We start from the raw sequence: 21,389 nt of genomic DNA on the forward strand, positions 1-21,389 counted from the left end.
AAGGAAAAACAGTTTTTCTCATTGGGTGACAGAAAGGCCTTGACACAGCAAAAAGCTGTACCTCTGCAAAATATTATCCCCTCCCCTCCCTCAGCTGACAACAGGCCACGTTAAACAGGACTGACTTCAGACAAGGTGCAGCGAGTCAACTCGAGCAACCCAGGAGGAGGGCCGACGCCGATTTGGCTGAATTTGCCTGGAGTTACACGCAGCAGAGAGCAGGGTGGGAAAGTATTTCACAAACTATAGAGAGCTCCAGGGAAGGGCTTCTCTCTTTCAGTGCTTTCATCTTGTGCTGTTGCCGAAGGCGGCAGGAACCACAACCCCACGAGGGGGCTCTGCCAGCGCAGGTATCAGTAGCATCAGCCCTTCCCCTGAGCAACTCCCACCCGTGCCCATTCACATCTTGCCTGTAGCCAAGGCTTGTAGTAGGGAGCCTTGCTTTTGTGGGAAGCGGCCTTGAAATAAACCAAAATACGCCTGATTTGGTGTGACACGAAAGCACCTCTTGTGTGTCAGGGTCTCTAAAGCAGTTCAAATTTCAGGGTGTTAAACTGGAATAGCTGTAGGTATAAACAGGATAACCAGAATAGTAGTTCCCTCTGGGCCACTTCCAGTGGAAGCAGCAAATATAGGGGGCATGACTGATAGTTGCCATATGATCTAATTGTGTCTGGAAGATGTATAAATAAATGGTAGCAAGGAAATTACTTGGATGCCTTGTTCCTGCTAGATCTCCCCCAGCTGAAGATACTTGTACCAGTAATACTTTAAGAAAGCCTAGTATAGACAAGGTTTTTGAGATCAGTCAAGTAGGGAAAATGCTGCTGTACGAGAGAAAAATAGCTTCATCCAACGCAGAACTGAACGCAGTGAAGGGGAAGGGGCATTTAAATAGCACACACTCATCAAGATAAGACAGCTGAGTTTGACCTCTTTATATCTTTTAATCCAACCTCCATTAAAATTTGGAAGTGAAAAAAGTGTGTAATAGTAATCACAAAAGTATAAGAAGAATATACATTCCAGTTCAAGGAAAGATTTGTCCCTACAATGCATAAGAAAAATCGAGTGATGAAGGTCATTTAAATGCCATTCTACGTGTCCCCTGGAACAACTGCCTGGGCTCGTTGGTAATAGCACCTGTCAAATGCACAGCGCTTGGCTGCTCGCTGCTATTAGTAGAAGCAGCCACCGTGATTAGACTAGCACTAAAAGAAATACAGGTGTAAACAGCCAGAGCAGCAGAGCTGCAAGAGGACGATACACCGAAGCAGCAGTGACAACTTCAGCGGGCTGCTGCTTACTAGCTGGCAGCAGGGATGTGCTCCTTCCTCGCGGCGCTGGGCTCACATGACCACCATGATGTCTTCCAGTGGCTTTCGGGTCAGCGCAGGCACAGTAGCATCTTTCTTGGGATAGCCAACGGGGAGCAGCAGGAGTAGCTTCTCGTTCGCTGGGCGCTGGAGCAGCACCCGGAGTTGGGGGCCGCAGTTGAGGGGTGTGGAGGTCACGGTGTACAGACCTGCGTTCTGCAGCAAGACAGACAGCAACAGAGTGAGACAGAGGCCTGTGCTTTGTATTTGTATCCACTACTCTCACCAGACCCGTACACATTCTCCTATTGACTAGCCCAGAAATGCTGCTTCGTTAGACTCTTCTGCAGGTTTTGGAACACCTGATTTACTAATAGCCTCAACAGTACCATAAAAGACACCTACTTTGCTTACAGAAAAGTACAGCATTTCTCCACCACAGTAACAGCACAGGCTAATGGAAATAGCCTTATTCTGCCTGACGTGTCTGTATGTTGTACAGCAGAAGCCTGCCTGCAGTGCTCAGTGTAATGGGGGACCCATGGCTACAGTGAAGCTGAGAGGCAGTTGAGGGGCTATCACTGGAACACCAGGTGCCCACCAAAGCCGCTCCATCACTCCCCTCCTCAGCTGGGCAGGGGAGAGAAAATAGAACAAAAGGCTCGTGGGTCGAGACAAGGGCAGGGAGAGATCACTCACCAATTACTGTCACAGGCAAAACAGACTCAACTTGGGGAAATTAATTTAATTTATTAGCAATCAGATCAGAGTAGGATAATGAGAAATAGAAACCAAATCTTAAAACACCTTCCCCCACCCTTCCCTTCTTCCTGGGCTCAACTTTACTCCCTACCTAATTCTCTACCTCCTCCCCCCAGTGACGCAGGGGGACGGGGAATGGGGGTTGTGGTCAACTCATCACACGTTGTCTCTGCTGCTCCTTCCTCCTCAGGGGGAGGACTCCTCATGCTCTTCCCCTGCTCCAGCGTGGGGTCCCTCCCACAGGAGACAGTTCTCCACGAACTTCTCCAATGTGAGCCCTTCCCACGGGCTGCAGTTCTTCATGAACTGCTCCAGCGTGGGTCCCTTCCATGGGGTGCAGTCCTTCAGGAGCAGACTGCTCCAGTGTGGGTCCCTCATGGGGTCACAAGTCCTGCCAGCAAACCTGCTCCAGCGTGGGCTCCTCTCTCCACAGGTCCTGCCAGGAGCCTGCTCCAGCATGGGCTTCCCATGGGGTCACAGCCTCCTTTGGGCACATCCACCTGCTCCAGCGTGGGGTCCTCCATGGGCTGCAGTGGATATCTGCTCCACCGTTCACCTCCTCCATGGGCTGCAGGGGACAGCCTGCCTCACCATGGTCTTCACCACGGGCTGCAGGGGAATCTCTGCTCTGGTGCCTGGAGCACCTCCTTCCCTCCTTCTTCTTCACTGACCTTGGTGTCTGCAGAGTTGTTCCTCTCACATATTCGCACTCCTCTCTCCGGCTGCAGTTGTGCAGGTTCTTTTTCCCCTTCTTAACTGTGTTATCCCAGAGGCACTACCACCGTCACTGATGGGCTCGGCCTTGGCCAGCAGCAGGTCTGTCTTGGAGCCGGCTGGCATCGGCTCTATCGGACATGGGGGAAGCTTCTGGCAGCTTCGCACAGAAGCAACCCCTGTAGCCCCCCCACTACCAAAATCTTGCCATGCAAACCCAATACATTCCACCCCTCATCTCTGTGAATCACATATTTAAGAATATCATTAAAATCACTGTAGATGTGTGATGAATGTACATCACACAATCTTCACAAACTTCACATCAACAAAAAAGAATTCCCCACACCAAAATCAAATTAAAATCATCACAACACCAAACAGAAGTGGACAACTTACACACAATCCACCCCTCGTCCCTTCACCACAATTACAACTGAAATTCCCCATGAACATTCCACTCTCTAACATTGTTCAGTCCATGTTTTGCCCGTTACCTCTCCCAATTACTATCCTTATCTTGAATTCCTCATGCCCCATGTTGGGCACCTAAAAGGACTGTCGTGGTTTAACCCCAGCCGGCAACTAAGCACCAGACAGCCACTCACTCACTCCCCTCTGGTGGGATGGGGGAGAGAATCAGAAGAGTAAAAGTGAGAAAAACTCGTGGGCTGAGATAAAGACAGTTTAATAGGGAAAGGAAAAGCCATGCACACAAGCAAAGCAAAACAAGGAATTAATTCACTCCTTCCCATGGGCAGGCAGGTGTTCAGCCATCTCCAGGAAAGCAGGGCTCCATCACGTGTAATGGTGACTTGGGAAGACAAACGCCATCACTCCGAACGTCCCCCCTTCCTTCTTCTTCCCCCAGCTTTCTATGCTGAGCATGACGCCATATGGTATGGAATAGCCCTTTGGTCAGCTGGGGTCAGCTGTCCCGGCTGTGCCCCCTCCCAAATTCTTGTGCCGCCCCAGCCTCCTCGCTGGTGGGGTGGGGTGGGGTGAGGAGCAGAAAGGGCCTTGACTCTGTGTAAGCACTGCTCAGCAGTAACTGAAACATCCCTGTATTATCAGCACTGTTTTCAGCACAAATCCAAAACATAGCCCCATCCTAGCTACTATGAAGAAAATTAACTCTATCCCAGCCAAAACCAGCACATCATCGCTTGGGGTTCATCTGGCTCATACAAAGAAATGTTTTGATTCTTGCCCCCATGCAGCTGGCAGGAAGATGTCTTACAGCTTTGCGACCATTTGTTCCCGCTCAAGAGCTGTACCCACCAGGGACAGAGGGTACATGCTCTGCCTCAGAGTTTGTCACAGGAGTCTGTTGCCATCTCTCACAGTGGCCGATGTTCGGGCTTACATCAGAACCCCAAAATAAGTCTATGCACCACTCCTCTTTTCATACGAAATCTCCTTAAAAAGCTGACAAGTAGTAAAGAGGTGACACCATCCCCAATATGACCCCGCACCTGAGGCACTTCCTGAGAGTTGCGCATGTGGATTTCAGTCTCCTCTGTATGTAAAGCAAGCATTTTGGGAGGCTTTGGGATATAAAAGTCAGCCAGGGGGAGGTGCTCAGGCAATGGGCCTCTCATGTTGGGTAACCTCCATGGTCTTCTGAGGAGGAGAAGAGCTAATAGTGGTGGTGCTGAATGTTATGAGTCCATGGCACTGTGTTCTTTAACATTGCCAATTAATTTCTAAGAGCTGGGAAAGAGACAGCACTACGGAGCCTAACAGTAGGTAGGGAGACGTCTCACCTGATGGTGGGCTGGCTCAGGGGAAAGTGGAGCCTTGTCACTCCTACTGCTTCTGACGAAGGCACAAGTGACACAGTGCTGGTTCTGCCCCATTCCCTGTGCATCCCCTTTGCTCTCAGCTCCACAGAGGGAAAATACAGAGCCCTGTGGAGCTGCAGAGCAGCAACACCCCAGCAATGTGCTTCTGCACCACTCACTTCTCAGATTTCCCATCCTGAAGGTCCTCCTAAGGAACAGCACTGTGGGCAGGGAGGTGTCACTCAAAACAGAGTAGAGGAGAAATGGCAGTTCCTGGTAGGAAATTGGCCTAATATAAGAGGTGGCACCTTGCTGTTATCCTGCTGATAGGCCAAGTTAGCAATCAGAATAGCTTCACTATTTAAACACTTGTGTGAATACATCGGATACAACAAGCAGAACTGAGCACTAAGAAACCACCGAGAAAATCCAAGTGACTGATGTCAAACCTGCTGAGCTTTAGAAATCAGCTCACTTTCAGAAATACCTCAGAAAGACTGATTGAAATAGTACAGCCTGTTCTGTGAAATATGCCCTTGATTTTTTTTCCAGCGTTGTGTACTAAAAATGATTTGGGATCAAGCCATTTTTTAGGGATTACTGAAAAGAAGGGCCCAGTGTGGCACTGTACAGCCTTGCTTGGGTAATCTGCAGACCCTGTCAGCCCAGCTAGCATAAGGCAGAAACCACAGGGGCTGAAGCCTGTGCCGGGAGAAGAGTGACAACTCTGGAAGTACGCTGCATTATGTTTTTCTTCTCGTTAAGCAGTACTGAGGGTAGGAATCACCTTCTCAGATGTGGGCCTGTGCAGAATAACTTTAAAACTCAAAACTAAGATGTAGCGCCAGGAATTGGAGTAATCCAGAGGACTGATAATGTTAAAATTGGGGTCCACCCTCTAAACTGGGTTCCACCCTCATTTGGGCAGCATAGTCTTGGTATGGCATCCAAACCAACATATTGACTCCCAGTGTACTGGTTCTGTCAATGTACCTGCAGTGCAGCAAGCAGGATACCACAGGCAATAGAAACACTGATTTCGTTGTAGTAGTGGGTCTTCTTTTTGCCATTTGGAAGCTGCCCATATACCTGCTTGAAAATGAGGATCAGATAGGGAGCAGTGTCCAAGTACTCTTTGATCCAGTTTGTTCTGCAAAAGAATAATGTTTAAGATTTATTTTGCGACCTTTTCACTTTCCCATAAGTCACATTTACTTTCTGCAACGGGGCACTAAAGGTACAGGACAATTACAGCAGTAGAGTAAAGCTTAGAACATTTACTGCAAAGGATTAAGTATTTATCAGCTTAAATAGAACCTTTTCTGAAAAAAAAAAAAAAAAAGCTTGAATAGAGTTCTCAATTTTAACAGATTCGGTTGAGGAGTTGATGCGCTCACTCTGAAGAGTGGAACTGCATAAAAATAGGAGATAGTCCTTGACCTCTTATCTATGAACTGGCCTCATGAGCATTTGCCCTTGAGATTATTTAATTCCTGGAATTTTGTAGACTTGCAGCTCCACCTGTTACCAGCAGTGCCAACTTTTTTGTGATTGCAGGGAAAACTGCTGGCGCAAAAGTTCAAAACTTCTTGGTCTAAGGTGTAAACCCAAATATATTCTCACAGCAAAAAATGTTATTCTGTTTCTGGGTATTTCAGCCCTGTTAGAATTCATTTGGTTCCCAATTTTTTTAATGACAATATATACAATTATGATATAGGATTTGGATAAGAAAATGTGTGCTTTCTACTGTTCTCACTCAAAATATAAAAAATACTATATTTTAGTTGTGAACATAGCACATAAATTTATATAGCACATAAGCACCTGAAAAAAAATAATATTATGAAACGAGTAGGGCAAATCAACCCTATAAAGCTTTGCGCATATTCTTCATTTGACAAGCCAAGACCCAGTAGACGTCTTCCCATTGTGTGAAGTTAAGCAAGTCAGTCAGACTTTGGAGGGCACTTGGAACACTTAAATATTGCATAATTCAGCACTTGCATAGGGACAAGCCTTGAGGCTACCTCACTCAGCAGCAAAACTCCCAATGGCTTTGGGAGCTTCATTGTTTTGCAAACAACAGGGAAAAACTGGGGCAAGAGTTATGGCAACAGAGGTTACATAGAAAAAAAAAATGATGGAGCCAAATGCTTGGAAAAGTTTTAAGATGGAGAGTATATAATCCCTTTTACTAGAGGCAATTTTATGAACCAGCCACCAAGGCACAATTCTACACATATTTTTAAGTTTTCCTTTCCAAACATGAATCTTAGAAATATGTGAAAAGTGAGAGGGAGGAAGAAAAGGAAAAGGAAGACTGGAAGCAATTAAGCGTCTTTTATCACTTCAGTTTTCTAGACTGTGGTGCTTTCAGTAAGATTCCCATCATCTTGAGAATCAAGACAAAGCCATGCAAGAGGAAAGGGTGCGCTGAACATCTGAGTCACTTATTTCATCCTTCTTCTGGTAAGATTGAAGCACACAGGCATAGTGAGTTTTTCCTTTGTGTGTATCAGTCGGGTGCTGCATCTCACCTGGCCCTTAGAACAAGGCAGCCAGATTTAACATATACAGATGATAGCAGATTTTTTTTTTCAGCTCCTGCTGGGTGGGAACTCAGCTTTCCTCAGACAGGAATTTCTTCTTCCCAGCTGTAAATTAGCAAAAGGACCGCACTATAGGGACCCTGGCAACTCTCTGTCTGGGCAGTCTCTGACCCCACCTCCCTTTCTTTGTGTGATCAGGAAGTGGGAAATATTTACAGCTGCCCTCCGGAGCAGCACCAGAAAACGGGGGAGAGTTTAAGGAGCATGGACATGAAAGAACATTTTTAAAATCAGGTTTTTAAAATTGAGCTGAATATTCTCGGTTTGGGTTTTTTCTTCCTGAAAATAAGGGGGGGGGGGGGGGGAGGGGAGAGGGGGGGAACCAACCAAAAAAAAACCCCAAAAACCCACCACCACGTAGCATGACTAAATCTTCCCAATATAGTCTTTCCTAGACCAAAACACAGCTCCCTTCAAACCCCTTAGCCAACTGACACTTTCATACCTCAATCTTTTCAGGTCATTAACCCATCTGTCTCCCATCCTTTTTTTGTAGTTGATTTCTTCTTCTTCTTCTACAATCTCACGAATCTTATGTTTTAAATGTGGATCTTGAACTACCACAAAGGTCCAGGGCTCAGTGTGCGCTCCGCTAGGTGAAGTACCTTCATATGAAACCAGGGAAAGACAAACACCCAGTTAGCACAATGCTGAAGGAGGGTGTGCAGTGAGAGGTATCAGCTCTTCTTTGTGGGCTTTCAGACTGACCATCAGAGCAATGGGAAAGCAAGTTGATGACAAGGGAAGAAAAGGACTGAGATAAATTCTGGCAGACAATCTCTGTTCATTTGTTTCTTGAAGAACGTGAAGTTCCATTCAATGACAGAGGTTAGTCCTTTCATTCAGCCGTCTTATAGGAAACAAAAATCAGGGATTTGTACAAATTCCTTTGTGGTTCTTATGATGAGGCAGTATTATGGTGCAATATAAGCACGCAGTAATGTTAATGCAAAGCATTATACCAAAAGCAACACACTGTCTGAATATGCAACCAACTCTGAGGCAGGGTTTTAGCTGAAGGGCAAAGCTAATGGCTTTCAGGGAAACAAGGCTAAGCGACCACCTGCAGGAATCTGTCGCCGACTGACAAAGATGAGGAGCTGCACAATGTGGACATCTGCCATATAGCACACAAGTTTGAGTTTGTTGTCCCAAAGACAGCTGGTGTATGTAGGTGTGCACATATTAAGTCCGCACTTGCTTATTCAGCCTTGATTATTACACACCAGCACCACTGGAGAATATTTTAACTGCCTAGCAGATGAAAGCCAGAAGCTGACGAATATAGTTATCTGTATAAGCTCCCAGAAAAATAGGTTAAGGAGACTGTTCAGGTCTCTCTAGCCCCTCATACACATTTTAAAAATATTTGAAGGTCTTGAACACATACTGTATTTGCTTATCTAAGCACTGATTTCAGTTGAAGAAACACTGAATAAGCAGCTTGAACTATCTTTTATATTAAAATGTGTTTATACCGTGAACCTTGCTCCTCCTCAGGTTTGGGTAAGAACTGATGACATTTATGCTTGGCTTTGTTTTCCTTTCCTCCACACAGCCCAAAGCTTTCAGGGTTACTAAGTACTTCATCTGCACTCCAGGCTTGTTCGCTTTGCTGCATTTGCCAAAACATGCTCAGTGTTTTAATGACTCCTAGCTAATTAGAGGAAGATGCGGACTTGTTACAGTGCAGTAACAAAGCTGCTTACAGTTTTTAAAGGGAAAACAATGCACATCAGTTGCTCAGAATCTCTATATTATTAATCCTGCTAGAGGCTGCTGAACTTTCCTCTAAGGCAGCTTCTGAATATTTTCCATACTAACAGCAACTGGTTCATAGAAGAGAAATAATGAGGGTCAAAACCACTCCTGGCTGAAGTCAATGTTACTAAAGCAGAGAGGAGATTAGGCCAGGACATTACAGTAATGATTTGAAACACACAGGTGCTCAAAAAAAAAAAAAAGGGCAAAATTCTTTTCTGACACTCGGTCAAATAACCTTGATCAGGGTCCTCAGTATAACTCTCCAGTCATATACAATAGGGGACTGGCACTGATGCTGAAAGGACTGGGAAAGGTTTTTTTGTTCTAGACTGAAACGTTTTTCCCATAATAAACCCCAAGCATTTATGTCAACTGAAATATTTCACATCTGGGACAATTTCATCAATTTGTTTGGTGAAAAAAACAACAAACAAACCCCACTCATGATAAATATCATCATAATGAATGAAATTTTAAAGCGTGTGCAGTACACATGGTTTGACATTTTTGAGAGAAAACACTTCAATATTTCTATTTGAAAGATGTTTCACTAAACTGTACATCAATTTTATTTTAAATAACATCTTTTAAAGCTTGAAAATGAAATGTTTTGTTTCATGCTGTTGAAATGGTCTTTTTCCCTTTTGGGTCCACTGCAAATACAAAGGAATTGGGAATGCTCCAAACCAGTCCCTGACATACAGCTGCTCAAGCTGAGTAATTTCCAGTCTATCAATGGGTGCCCATTCATTATGGCTACAGGTGAATCTAGGAAAACCATAAGCTAAACATCAATTCCCTTGGCTTTTCCACATCACTTTTACACAGTTGAACAGCAATGCTGATCCTTTTTTTTTTTTTCAGACCTTGAACCACTCAGTACCATACCTGCTGTTCTGATGACATTATCGATAACCTCCCTGGGGACCGGCTCATCACTGAGAAACCTGACAGACCGCCTTTTATTAAGAAGCTCGTAAAACATCTGTGACCTTTGAATCATTTCGGCCTCAGAGTAGCGCTCCACGAAGAAGGGGACATGGGCAACATTTTCATCAAGTCCTTGCCACTCTTCCTCAACCTCTGCAAGAAAATAAAAGTGGTTAGGGATTTTTCTGCTGGAGAATGTACTTTGTATCTTGGCCTTCACCAGTGTAATGCACTGTGGCCTGCATTGGCACACATTGCACTTCTACACCACTGGAAAGGCAAAGTCTGAGTTTCCAGTTGACACGACTCATTGATCCCTAGCTCCAGCTACTGAATAAACACCTTGTTTAAATACCGAGAGGCAGGAGGGCCCTGGCTGACTGCAGCAAGTGTGATCCATGAAGAAGTTATGGCCTTCTCCATTTCAGTCTGCAAGCCTACCCGTAGAAGCGGGTTACAAGCTGAAACAGGAGTGAAAAGGTGGCCAACCTTTCAGCCCACTTTTCTCAGTAAGTAAATGTCAACATGTGTGTTCCTTCCTGAGCAGTCTAATAAGAAAAAAATCAATTAAATTACTGAAGTTAAGGAGAGGGCTTAACTACCAAGATGTGTAAAATCTCCTCTGAAGAGCTGAATGTCAGCTTCTTCCATATTCATGTTTCATAGCAGAAGCATTACAAGTCTAGGCTCTGCGCAAATGTGACTTTGTGGTTAAGTTCTTTGGTTTCACGATACTTTCAGCATAAGAGGAAATGGATGACAGGCATCTATACTTAGGATAACAACATATCAAATGTAGGATATTGTATTTCTTGTCTTTAATTTAAGAACTCAAGATGGTTCCTCATTTCAGTGAAATCTGTCTCTTTGGTTTTTTTTATACCACGAAATGCATCTTCTATTGTCTCTCAGATCTCATCTTTCTCCATTGCATTCCTAGAATCAGCAGGGATAGGATTTTTTGCAACTATGATGTGGAAGTTAAAGCCATTTAAATTTTGCATTTTGACTAGTCAATAGTATTGAGCAATTTGCTACAGAGGGCTGAGTCAGGAAAAAATACTCCAGTTCTTTTTCAGTCACCATTAGGCTATTATTCCAGAATCATAGCAATCTCCAGTGCAAATTCAAACAGCAATTATTTCTGTGTTTTAGTAGTATGCAGTTGCCTTAGAGACCAGGCTGATCTTTTGTTCATTTTATAAACAGCAGTGAAATATTCACAAGTGTGGCTCAGCATGTGCAAGAGGCTGCAATATATCCAGTTTCATATGTTAAATCTAAACAGAATGATTCTGGTCTCCAAAGAACATACATTTCCTTTTGCACACAAAGAAGTCACCCAGAAAATTTGTTTTGTTTAGCATTTCATGCCTGCGTTAAGCACTCTTGGTCACAGTCTGCAAGGACCTGGCTCCATGGTAATGGGAAGCACCGACCCATTGTAAAAATTATTTTTGTGCGCATCTTGCACCCTCAAACTGAAAAAGGAAGAGGATGCCTCTTCCTCGTGTTCCCTTTGTGGTTTACACTTAGTACAGTAGATTATTTACTATTCAATAGCAACTGGCTGACTAGGACTTGCCCTTTGCTAGGATTCTTGTGATCTTCTCTTTCAGAAACTTTCACACCCCCTTTTTTGCTGTTCCTCCTCCACACTCAGTGAAGGGAATGCCACGGGGTTAAAAGGCTGTGCTTACACTGGTGAGTAGCATGGTGCAATAGCATGTTGAGAGGAAGAGCTTCTGCTGGGGACCCAGTGTTCAACCTCCTACAGGTTTTAGAGTGGTAGGCTAGCTGGGGAGGGGCGGCAGGGAGACGGTTAGAGCTCTGCATCCTTCCCACCTCTTCTACACTATGCATGGTACCAATAGGACGCCATTTTCAAGGACCACTATGTTAAGCTGGTAAAAGCCAAAATGCAACCTCTTCTTGCAGATTCACAGGGAATGCAGTTGTGGAATAGTTTGCAGGATGTGTATCTGTGCCTCTTGCATCTTTGCCTGGTGGTTTGGAAGAAGGTGCAACCCTCAGCCCAGAGGGAGGACCCACGTATTCAGAGGCACAGGGACCTTAGTTCAGTTTTACTGAGGTAATTTCTGTGAAGATGTGAGAAAGAACGTGAGCTAAAGCCATGCAAACCTTCCACAGACAGAAGTTGAGACAGTGATGGCTGGCAGCCAAAGGATTTGAGAGAAAAAGTGATGACCCAAAAATGTATAAAACCCTAAGGCAAAAAATAGGGAGCTGGGAGATAGCAACTCAGCAACCCTTTCCAACTTGACTGAGGACTGTCTGTCCAGTAGAGAAATTCAGAAGGTGTCCATTGATACAGACAGGACAGAAAATCATGCAAGCTTTGGCCACATAACCTCTCCTGCAAGCTTCTCTCAAAGGACTTACAGGCCTGGAAGCTGGATGGCCTCCTGCAACTGTCTTGATTGGTCCAATAAAATTAATTCTCCCTCTCCAAATCCATCTTGTGCATAGCAGTACTGAAACTCCAACAAAGTTATTCGTTGCTGAACTGAGATTTAACAGTCACACAGAATGACACACATCTTCATTTTATCCATAGCCACTCACGTAAGAGGAGTTTCTAAATGGAAGAAATATTTTCCTTATAATAACAAGAAACTTCCTGAAATCAGCTGAGGTTGTGCATTGCCTATCAGAAGGCAGAATGTGACCAGAAAACTATGCTGAAAGTAGGTATTAGATTAGCATCTTGGTGAAAATTTCAGGTCAGACTATACTACTTGTGCTTATATCAATGTGCTGTAGTGATCATCCATATCCATTTCCCAAGCTTACAATGTTGAGTGTCCTGGGAAATAGGAATAGACTATTTCTAGCCTAGAAACAGTAAAATAAAACGAACTCTGGGACCCAAGAGTTCTTATGTGCTCTCATTATTTACTTTCTTATGATGAGGTTTTTATCAAAGTTCAGAAAGTAGGAAATAGCATACATTCAGTGCACCATACCTTTTATTCAGCCACTGATGGAGGAAACTTGATGGTCTAACCTTGGCTTCTAAGCAAATCCAAGTCCTGCTTGGTCATCTCTTTTTCCAGTATTATTACAAAACTATCAACAATCATTTTGAGTTAGAAATACCAAGACTAGCCTATAAAATACTGAAAATCTTTACAAAGGAGGTTTGTCAAACAGGAGCAAAGGCTGGAGGAAATTTGTGTAATCTCCGTACCTGGTTTTGAAACACAAGGAGAGGAAAGTCAGGTAGGTGATAAACCATCAATTCATACATGAATGTTGAAGGACAGAAAGATGAAGAGCAAGATTAAATTACTTATATGGATGACGACAGTAGTCAGAGAGCTGACTCAGATGATGTATTTAATCCAAAGAGGATGTTGCTTGTGGCCAGTTAAGTGCAGAGGCCTAGACAGCAAACTGGAAGAGCTATCAGTGCCTGTACAGAACATGAACAAAACGTGACAAGGAGGGAAGAATGAAGATGCAATAACAAAAGCAGTACCTGCTTTGACTTTTCCAGGAAGTATATCAATAAAAAACAGGTAATAATTGATGTTCTGGTAGATTATAAAGAACTAAAAAAGTAGCATGGCTAGAAAAAGGGTTGCTTTTTGAGATGCACTGTCTTCTGGGATAGTGTGAAGCCTGCAAAGGCCCTCAAGGTCACATCTTTAAAGGAGAGTCATATTGCCTAAACCACATCATTATTATGAAGTACATGGCAGAAGCATAGCTTTCCAGGCATAGACCAAAGAGGAAATACTATGATAATACTAGGAACCAGGCTTCCCAGCTGAAGCATCCAATACCTTAATAAGATGACCTATTCTTCTCTCGTGCAGTGACTCTCTTAGCTTTGGTTTCAGTGAGAGGAGACAATGTTATTAAACAAAAAAAAGTACCCCTAAACTGAGATTAGCCATTCATTCAATTTAATTGACTAAATGAAAGGGCAAGGAAAAGTAGGTCTATAACTGCAGCTCTCAATTTTTAAGGGAACAAACTTGGGGAAAATAAGGGGTTGAGAAAAATTAAGTTGGAGAACTCAGATTGAAGAATTCAGGGATCAGGAAGCAGAGAGATTTGGCATTTCTTTAAATCAGAGGTATAAAAATAATCTTAGAGGTAATTGGTTGAATAAACATCTCAGTTAAATGATCTATAGGCAACTAGGAATTGAAGAAAAGAATTGGCTGGCACAGAAACCTAGGCTTTGTAAGTCAAAGTATGAAACTTGTAGTATTACCTAAGGCCAAGCTGTGTTAAATTTTGTGAGGTTTGCTTGCTTGTTTGTTTTTTTTTTCCATGTAAGTAGAAGAGAAGGAAAGAGGTGAAGCTGCTGCGTGGTCTGCATGGTTCAACTTAATAATGACATGATGAAACAAGAAATGTACTTTCAAAGATGTTGAACATGGGACGAAGATGAGGTGACTAGTGAGAATGAAAGTATGACGATCACCATATCTGAGCTTGAGTTTTGTGAGCAAAACTTAAAAACCTTAAGGCACTTAAAAGGGGAATACTGGCTGAGGCAGAAGAAGAACCCAGACGTGAAAGAACTGACACACAAAACCAAAACTCTCCTGGCAATTTTTTTGTAAGAATAATAAATTAATCTATTATTTATTCTCTTCCACCATGTGTCTACCATTCATTCTTAGCAGTTAACATTATCCATATGCTAAGCTAAAATCATTATCAGCACCATCTGTTTAGTGCATGCTCTCTATATCTTTAATTGCTGTGTTTGGACATACTCCCGTTTGTACAGTCACGTTATACAATACTACAAATATCTTGTTTACATCTCTGTGTATTCCATCATTTGATGGACAACAGACATCCTCCTAGTCAATCTATTATCTTGTTAGCCACATTCTCAAGATTTCCACCAATTCTGTTGTACATTTACAATAGCCATCAGGCTTCCTCCTTTTTAAGCAAATCTGAAATGGTTTTGACTCAGATATCCCAAGTGAAATCTCATTTTAAAAGTACTATTTCTCTAACTCTATCAGAAATTCCTCTCTGGATACATTTTAGGATGATGTTTGTGTTCTTCCCGGCAGTTCATATGGGACGTTATAATCAACCTAAAAATCATGTAATAAATTTTTGCCTCGGTTTGTAGTAAAAATTCCTACCATGAGTTCCTAATAACATAAACTCACACTGAGAACAATGACTTGTCATTTCATTTCTGTTGGCCACTTATTTTACCTACACTGACACTTCCCTGTGGTGTTGGCTCCCAGTTGTATGTCATTAAGAAATTTCACTTGTACACTCCTTGGTTTTATGCAAAGACCACTAGATAATATTAACAATTGGTCCTGAGACTGATCCTTGAGAAACCTCACTTGTCACCTCAGTCTAGACCAATACACTTGCTTTCCAAACCAGCTCTTTCAGTTTCTTCTCTAAGGAATTGCTTCCTAAGCATAGAATTCCTCTCCAGTCCTCTTTTCCGGTAAAGACACGATGCATAGGAAAACAATTAAAGGTATATAAAGAAAGCTTTGGAATTAAAATGCTGGGCAACTGACGCTGTGGTTTTTTTGCTTGATTAATGGCAGACTGCTACATAATCTGCCACTACAGGAATCCCCATAGTGAATCCAATCCTGAACCGAGTGTGTGGCTAATAGGGAACTGAAAGGGAGTGCCTTACTAGTGGGTTATAAATAGTGGTTAGCAGGCTGATCTTGGGAACCTCAAGAGTTGGTCAGGGATCTTAAGCACAAGAAGTATCAAGTGGGAGAGGCAGACCCTGGAAGAAAGAAGCCAGCCTCAAAATACTGTAAAAATTACCTCAAACTGAAATATAGTTGCAGAAGGTTTCTTAAGATCTTCAGAGGAAAGAAGTAGCTGTTTTATAAAGAGAAGATTTGCTGGTTTACCTAGTAAAAGGAAAGTTGGGAGGTAATCTGACTGCTGGCTATAAACCACAGGGGGGTATATACCAGGGCTGGAGTAGTATCCTTTAAACTAACAAGAGGGTGGAAGAGGAAAAATGGGTATAGAGTAGTATTAAATAAGTTTCAGCAGGCAGGCAGAGAAGGATTTTTAACCCATAGCACAAAGTTCTGGAACAGCCTTCCAGCAAGGTTAAAGAAACGGGGTCAGAAAAGGCCAGTTTTCATGTTCATTCAGCTGATGACAAAGGCTGGAGGTGTCTGCAGCAGCAGGGAGACAAACACAATGATGCACCATGTCTGTGTAAGTCCTGTGTTCCTAAACGGCACAAAGCATGAACTGTCATTGAATTGGAAAATTAAACTGCTACTGCCTCATTCATGTCAGTAGTATTCTTAAAAGATATGGGAAGCCTTTGAACTTGGGGAGAGGAGGAATACTTCTAAGTGGGAGAGGTCTATTATAAGAAGTATCACAAGCAATGAGCCTTTGTACATTGCTTTGTAGTCCTGAAGTAGAGTACATCACCGAAGTCCCAACAATTAAATATGTAGTAATAAATTGCCTTTGCTGTTAATCTCTGCAACTGATCCCCAGAGTAACAAGCATACAAATAAAATTCAACCTCATCCTCCCCACCACCGTAAACTGGGTCTGTATTCACCTTATCCATCAATTGCATTGATCTGAATATTTGACCAAGAAAGCGACCAATATACAATAAGCTCCCTGGGCTAAAGACTGAACTTGTCTTTGCAACAGTCCAGATGTAATTGTGTAAACCTGAATCAGTGGGAGAGGAGGTACCAGCACTTTGGGATTAGATGCCCACCACTGGAAGAGAGCCCTTGTGACTCATCGTTCAAGACAAGGCTGAAGAAACATCTCTTTCACCTGTATCTAATTGGTAATCACACATGGCCTAATGCAAGACACGGCCAGATACACACACACACAGACCGTTCTTGCCAATCCACAGCACAACAATCTCTCATTATGGATCCCAGAAATGAAGGAAGAAGTTACAGGACAGCATGCAAACAAATCTGAAGTACTGCCAGCTAAGGCATTAAATAAATGGACTGAGTGAATGCTTTCCACTTAACCACAAAACTGGGCTCCTGGCTGCTCTGAGAAACATCCTTCTCTTCAGCTGCCGAAAGCATAACACAGGCAAGCTCAGGAGCACTTGGCCCTCCCCCTTCTGCCCTCCGCTGCCAGTAAGTGACTCCACCGAGTCTGTCCAAGCAGTTCAGCTCATTGCGCCTCATGCTTTGCTGCTCCCAGGTATGCCCCTCTCGGGGGAAACATCCCTGGCAGCGCCACTTGACGGAAGGTTCACGGGGCTGATGACGCCCGAGTAAGTTCAGTGCTTTTCTCACAGAGCACTTCACTCTCTTGGCAAAGTGCCTTCGCTTTGGTCACGGCCAGGTATCGAAAGGCTTGGTCTTCAGCTGTATCTTCCTGTTAGGGGGCTGTTCAAAATTCAGCTTCTTCACCTATAGCTGCCCTAGATTCTAGCTTTAGACAAGGCCTTAAAAATGCTTCATTGTCACCTAACTCAAATTTCCTTTAGAGGAACTTTGTCTTTAAACACAAGCCAGCTTGAGACATTGAAGTAGAAATGAGCTTTTCGGATAAAGTAAGATACGTTAGTAAAGTAGTAGAATCTGTGCAGCAGATAAAATATTCTCTACTGTTAAGAAAATCTCTGCTTACGTCCATGTTTCCATTTCAGCATCTAGTGCAGCTGGTGAAATTTTTAACACTGACAACAAGGTGAATATGTTTTGATCCTCAATTACAGCATTAGCAGAGTAGCGGATCCTTACCAAGGTGGCCATATTCTCTTCTCACTCAGGCTGGGCTTTCACCCTGCTGAAGAAAAACTTCCCCAAGCATGATGCAATCATTTTAATTTTTCTGGAGATAAAGGACATGCCTGCTTTGCAAAGATGTTCGTTTTGAACCACACAGCATTAAGGGAAAGATGATTATTTGTTGTTAAAAGCAACAAAGCAAGAAAGCCTAATTTAATGTTGGATTGCATGGTACACTGAGAGACGTTTTCTTTTAAAAATAAATAAATCTCCTTTTAGCAACAGCACAAATGTGTCTATCTACCTGCTAATTTTTTGGAAGCAATTTAAAAGTAGTACAGTTTTGAATTTAGCACCTGAATAAAAGGGAAAACAACTAAGACATAAAAGAATAACATTTTATATATGGAGCTGTGGCAGTGAGGCTCCTTGTTAAGAGCTAATAGGTTTGTTTATTTAGAGGATCTAAATTTTTAAACTGATAGACACAGCCGTAGTCAAAGATGTCACTGATAATTCATAGATTATCACTTGAACTACCCATAGGAATTTTAATTTGCAGCAATTTAACTGAACTAATAAGCCATTAGTGACAAAGGAAATATGGCATAATTTTATACAGAATCTATTTTTCATTGTACAAAGGAGGGTACAACATATGAACTAACTTTTAAAGAAATTTTATATATTTGGGAAATAGTCAACATGGTTTAAAAGGTTCCAAGCATCAACTATTTCTGGAAACTGATACACAACACTGTAACTCAAACTACACCGAACACTGAGAAATAAAGAGAAATAATGGTTCTTAGAAAAGTGCATATGTGTAGAAAAACAATATAAGTTTCAAGATTCCTAGAAGTGGACTCAGGTAATGTGTCATTACAGGACAAAAATCACACAAAAAGCCTTTGAAAGCAGCTTGGGTAAAAAAGGCCATATTAACTGCAAGTTTAAAAGCTTTATAGGAACAGAACTCTGTAGATTTTTATTTCATAAGGAAATGAAGGGAGCTTATGGAGGATAGTCAGGAAGCAAAAGGAAGGAAGGGGGTATTTTGTGCTCAGACTTTTGTCCAAGCTGTGCATCAGAAATCACTACTGCAAAAAAAAGGGGCATTCCGTACAGGTTCAAATGTGCAGTTGAGTGAACAGAGATTAGCACCATCACTACATTTTGTTCTTAAATATTTGATCAACATACCTCCCAAATGATCCCAGTGCTAATCCAGCTAAAGCTGTCAGGGACATTCACAGAAGTCACAAATGGAGAACTTTTGTAATAACTGTAATAAACCCATTTCCAACTTTTCTGGGGGTGCTGAGATCAAATATGTAGCACTGGACGGTGAAGTGGGATGAGACGTCTACAACATCAGCTCGCAGATAGAAACTCTCTGCCTGGGTCTTCCGTTTGCTCACACTAATGAGGCCTGGGAAGAGGCTGGGGGGACTTTGGCAGTATCTCCTTTCTTTTCCTACATCCCCCACGGAGTCCCTCATAGGTCCGAGATCTGCTGGGCAGAGGGGCAGACAGCAGTCTTTGAAAATGCATTTCCTTTTTGCACTCTGACCTGTGGGATCTGGAGGAAATAGAGATTTACACCAAGAGCGGCACGACATCAGGACAGCCTCCTTCCACAGAGCTGGCAAGCTCAGGGCACAGCAGCAGTAGCACTATGCATTTCCACCATTGTGGAGAAGTCGAGAAGATCGCCTCTTCCTTATTCGTATCAGCAGATCAAATTCAAACAACAAAACTGCTCAGATAGATAAGATTTTTCTTACCTTCTTCCTCTAAGTGGTGGTCAGTGCCATCTTTTAAATCTTCATCCACCCATGGGCGCGATAGAGGCTTGCTTTTAGTCTCACGTTTTTCCTTCTCTCCATTAGTCTTCTTCAGTATTACCCCAATCAAAACACATATAATGGCTATAAAGACTGGGGTTAGGGAAGAAAAGAGTGCCATGACGCTGAAAACGTGGAGCCTTCCTTCCAAGTTCAATAGTTTCCCCTGAAAAGGAGAGGATGAAATGGGGAGAGCAGAACAGCAGTAAGCAGAAAGGGGTGGACCCAAGGCTCAGTCCTCAGCCCTATCCTGCTTCTACTTTTTAGCCACCGCCCCCACAATCTCATCTGTGATGTGCTTCTGCTGTTACGCAGACCCAGATCTGTATATTTTCTCTGTTTATAAGCAGCCAGCAGAGGCACTGACCATATACAAACACATATGCGTCTGTGCAAAATAATGCCGTCAAGTGCAAAATATAAAAAAAAGATCTTCCAACACCCCAGACGAAGGCAAAACACTTCTCCCCCTTATTTTTATCGTTATGGTGATCCCAGTAATCTTGCTTGTAACAATAATTATGAGAAAAAGCCAAGTAGGAATGTGACTTTTAAAAACTGATGGCATCTCTTCAATGTTTAACTCATAAAATTAATCACATTGCACATATCCCAGGAAATCAGAATATCACCAACTGAATAGCACCTTGCAGCACCACCCTTGGCTATGTAAACGGGTCAATAAAACAGATAAGTGAAGTGGCAACATTACCTCCGCATGAAGTATGAATGAGATGATTCACAGAATCCCGTATTCATCCTGGATGTTCTGGGGGAAGAAAAAAGAAGAATTCCGGGAATCAAAATAGGAAATATTTGAGGGCTGAAAATGTATGCTGCAGTGAATTTTAAAACTGTGATTCAGCTATCTTATCAAAGGAAAGATTAAAAGGTGATAGGACCCTGGTCTAATCCAAGAACGGTCAATGTCTAACTGCTTAACCCATTTTTTTTACCTCAGCCGGCTGCTTGGGAACGGAATCAACACAGCGGCACTCAATCGATGTCTTTATCTGGGGCTGTTCGGACATTCGGGATAACGAAATGCCACATGGCAGTGGGTGCTGAGGGGTGCGCTGAAGAGCAGGTACAGGGGTACTGACTGCGTTCAGTCACCAGCACCCATCAGCCCTTTTTAGCGCCGGCTAAGCACCGGCCCTGCCGAGCCTCATCTCATGCTGCACAGGGCCGGCTCTGAAGTCTCTGCATCCGTGGCCAGTTAATCTGCATTTTGGATAAGCCCTCCCCAGGATAAGTGGGAGCAGTTCGTGGCTGTAACCATGGCAGGAGATGGTGTGCCCCAGTGCCCTGGCACGTCACACACTGCGACTGGCACCTGCTGGGGGCATTGCAGGTCCTGCCCAGGGCACCCCCTGTTTTCAAGTGGAAAATGGGGCACACAGGGGAGAGAGAAGAAGTTGGGGTACGTACAGGTTTCATCCTGACAGGTTCTCAGTCCGTACCCTAGCCACTCACGGCTCTCACCCCACGGGTTTTGCAGCACTGAGCGCACCCTTACTGGTCCCACTTGACACTGCCACTCCAGAGGCTCCCTGCTGTACACTCCCTACCTTCCCATGCTTCAGAGAATGTTGCTGGCTGCCTTGAAGAAGGGTCAGCGTGTCTGGAAACGCAGATTAATGACCAGCTTAGTGCACAGGAAGGGGAATGTGTGGCCATTCCACCGGTTGGCCACACATGATGATAGTCTGGCCGACAGTCTGCTCATATATCCTCTTTTAATACAAGCTCCTTGCGTTAAAAGGGGCAAGACCAAGCAAATGGTTCAGCTGTGCATACATTGCCTAGATGTGCTTAGAGGCAAAATGAAAGTGCCTCACAGCTTGTACTCAGGCTGGGCTTTCCCAGCCGCCCAGCTCAGACACAGAATAAATACTTCCCTGCTATTGCAGTGCATCCTACC

The 21,389-nt window shown here is 43.4% G+C and overlaps 1 protein-coding gene across 1 annotated transcript; it reads right to left on the reverse strand.

The window, feature by feature from the left end:
- Window positions 1–988: 988 nt before the first annotated feature.
- On the reverse strand, window positions 989–20,204 carry IYD (iodotyrosine deiodinase). Its single transcript, XM_075497366.1, has 6 exons — window positions 20,178–20,204; window positions 19,406–19,631; window positions 9,841–10,035; window positions 7,634–7,793; window positions 5,570–5,726; window positions 989–1,532 (listed from the first exon to the last, which is right to left on the reverse strand). Exons 2-6 carry the CDS (start codon window positions 19,584–19,586, stop codon window positions 1,350–1,352), a joined length of 876 nt encoding a protein of 291 aa, XP_075353481.1. The 5' UTR covers window positions 19,587–19,631; window positions 20,178–20,204; the 3' UTR covers window positions 989–1,349.
- Between the last annotated feature and the right edge of the window lie 1,185 nt (window positions 20,205–21,389).

The sequence above is a fragment of the Mycteria americana genome, chromosome 3 (assembly GCF_035582795.1).
Source record: "Mycteria americana isolate JAX WOST 10 ecotype Jacksonville Zoo and Gardens chromosome 3, USCA_MyAme_1.0, whole genome shotgun sequence".
In the NCBI taxonomy this organism is placed as follows: Eukaryota; Metazoa; Chordata; class Aves; order Ciconiiformes; family Ciconiidae; genus Mycteria; species Mycteria americana.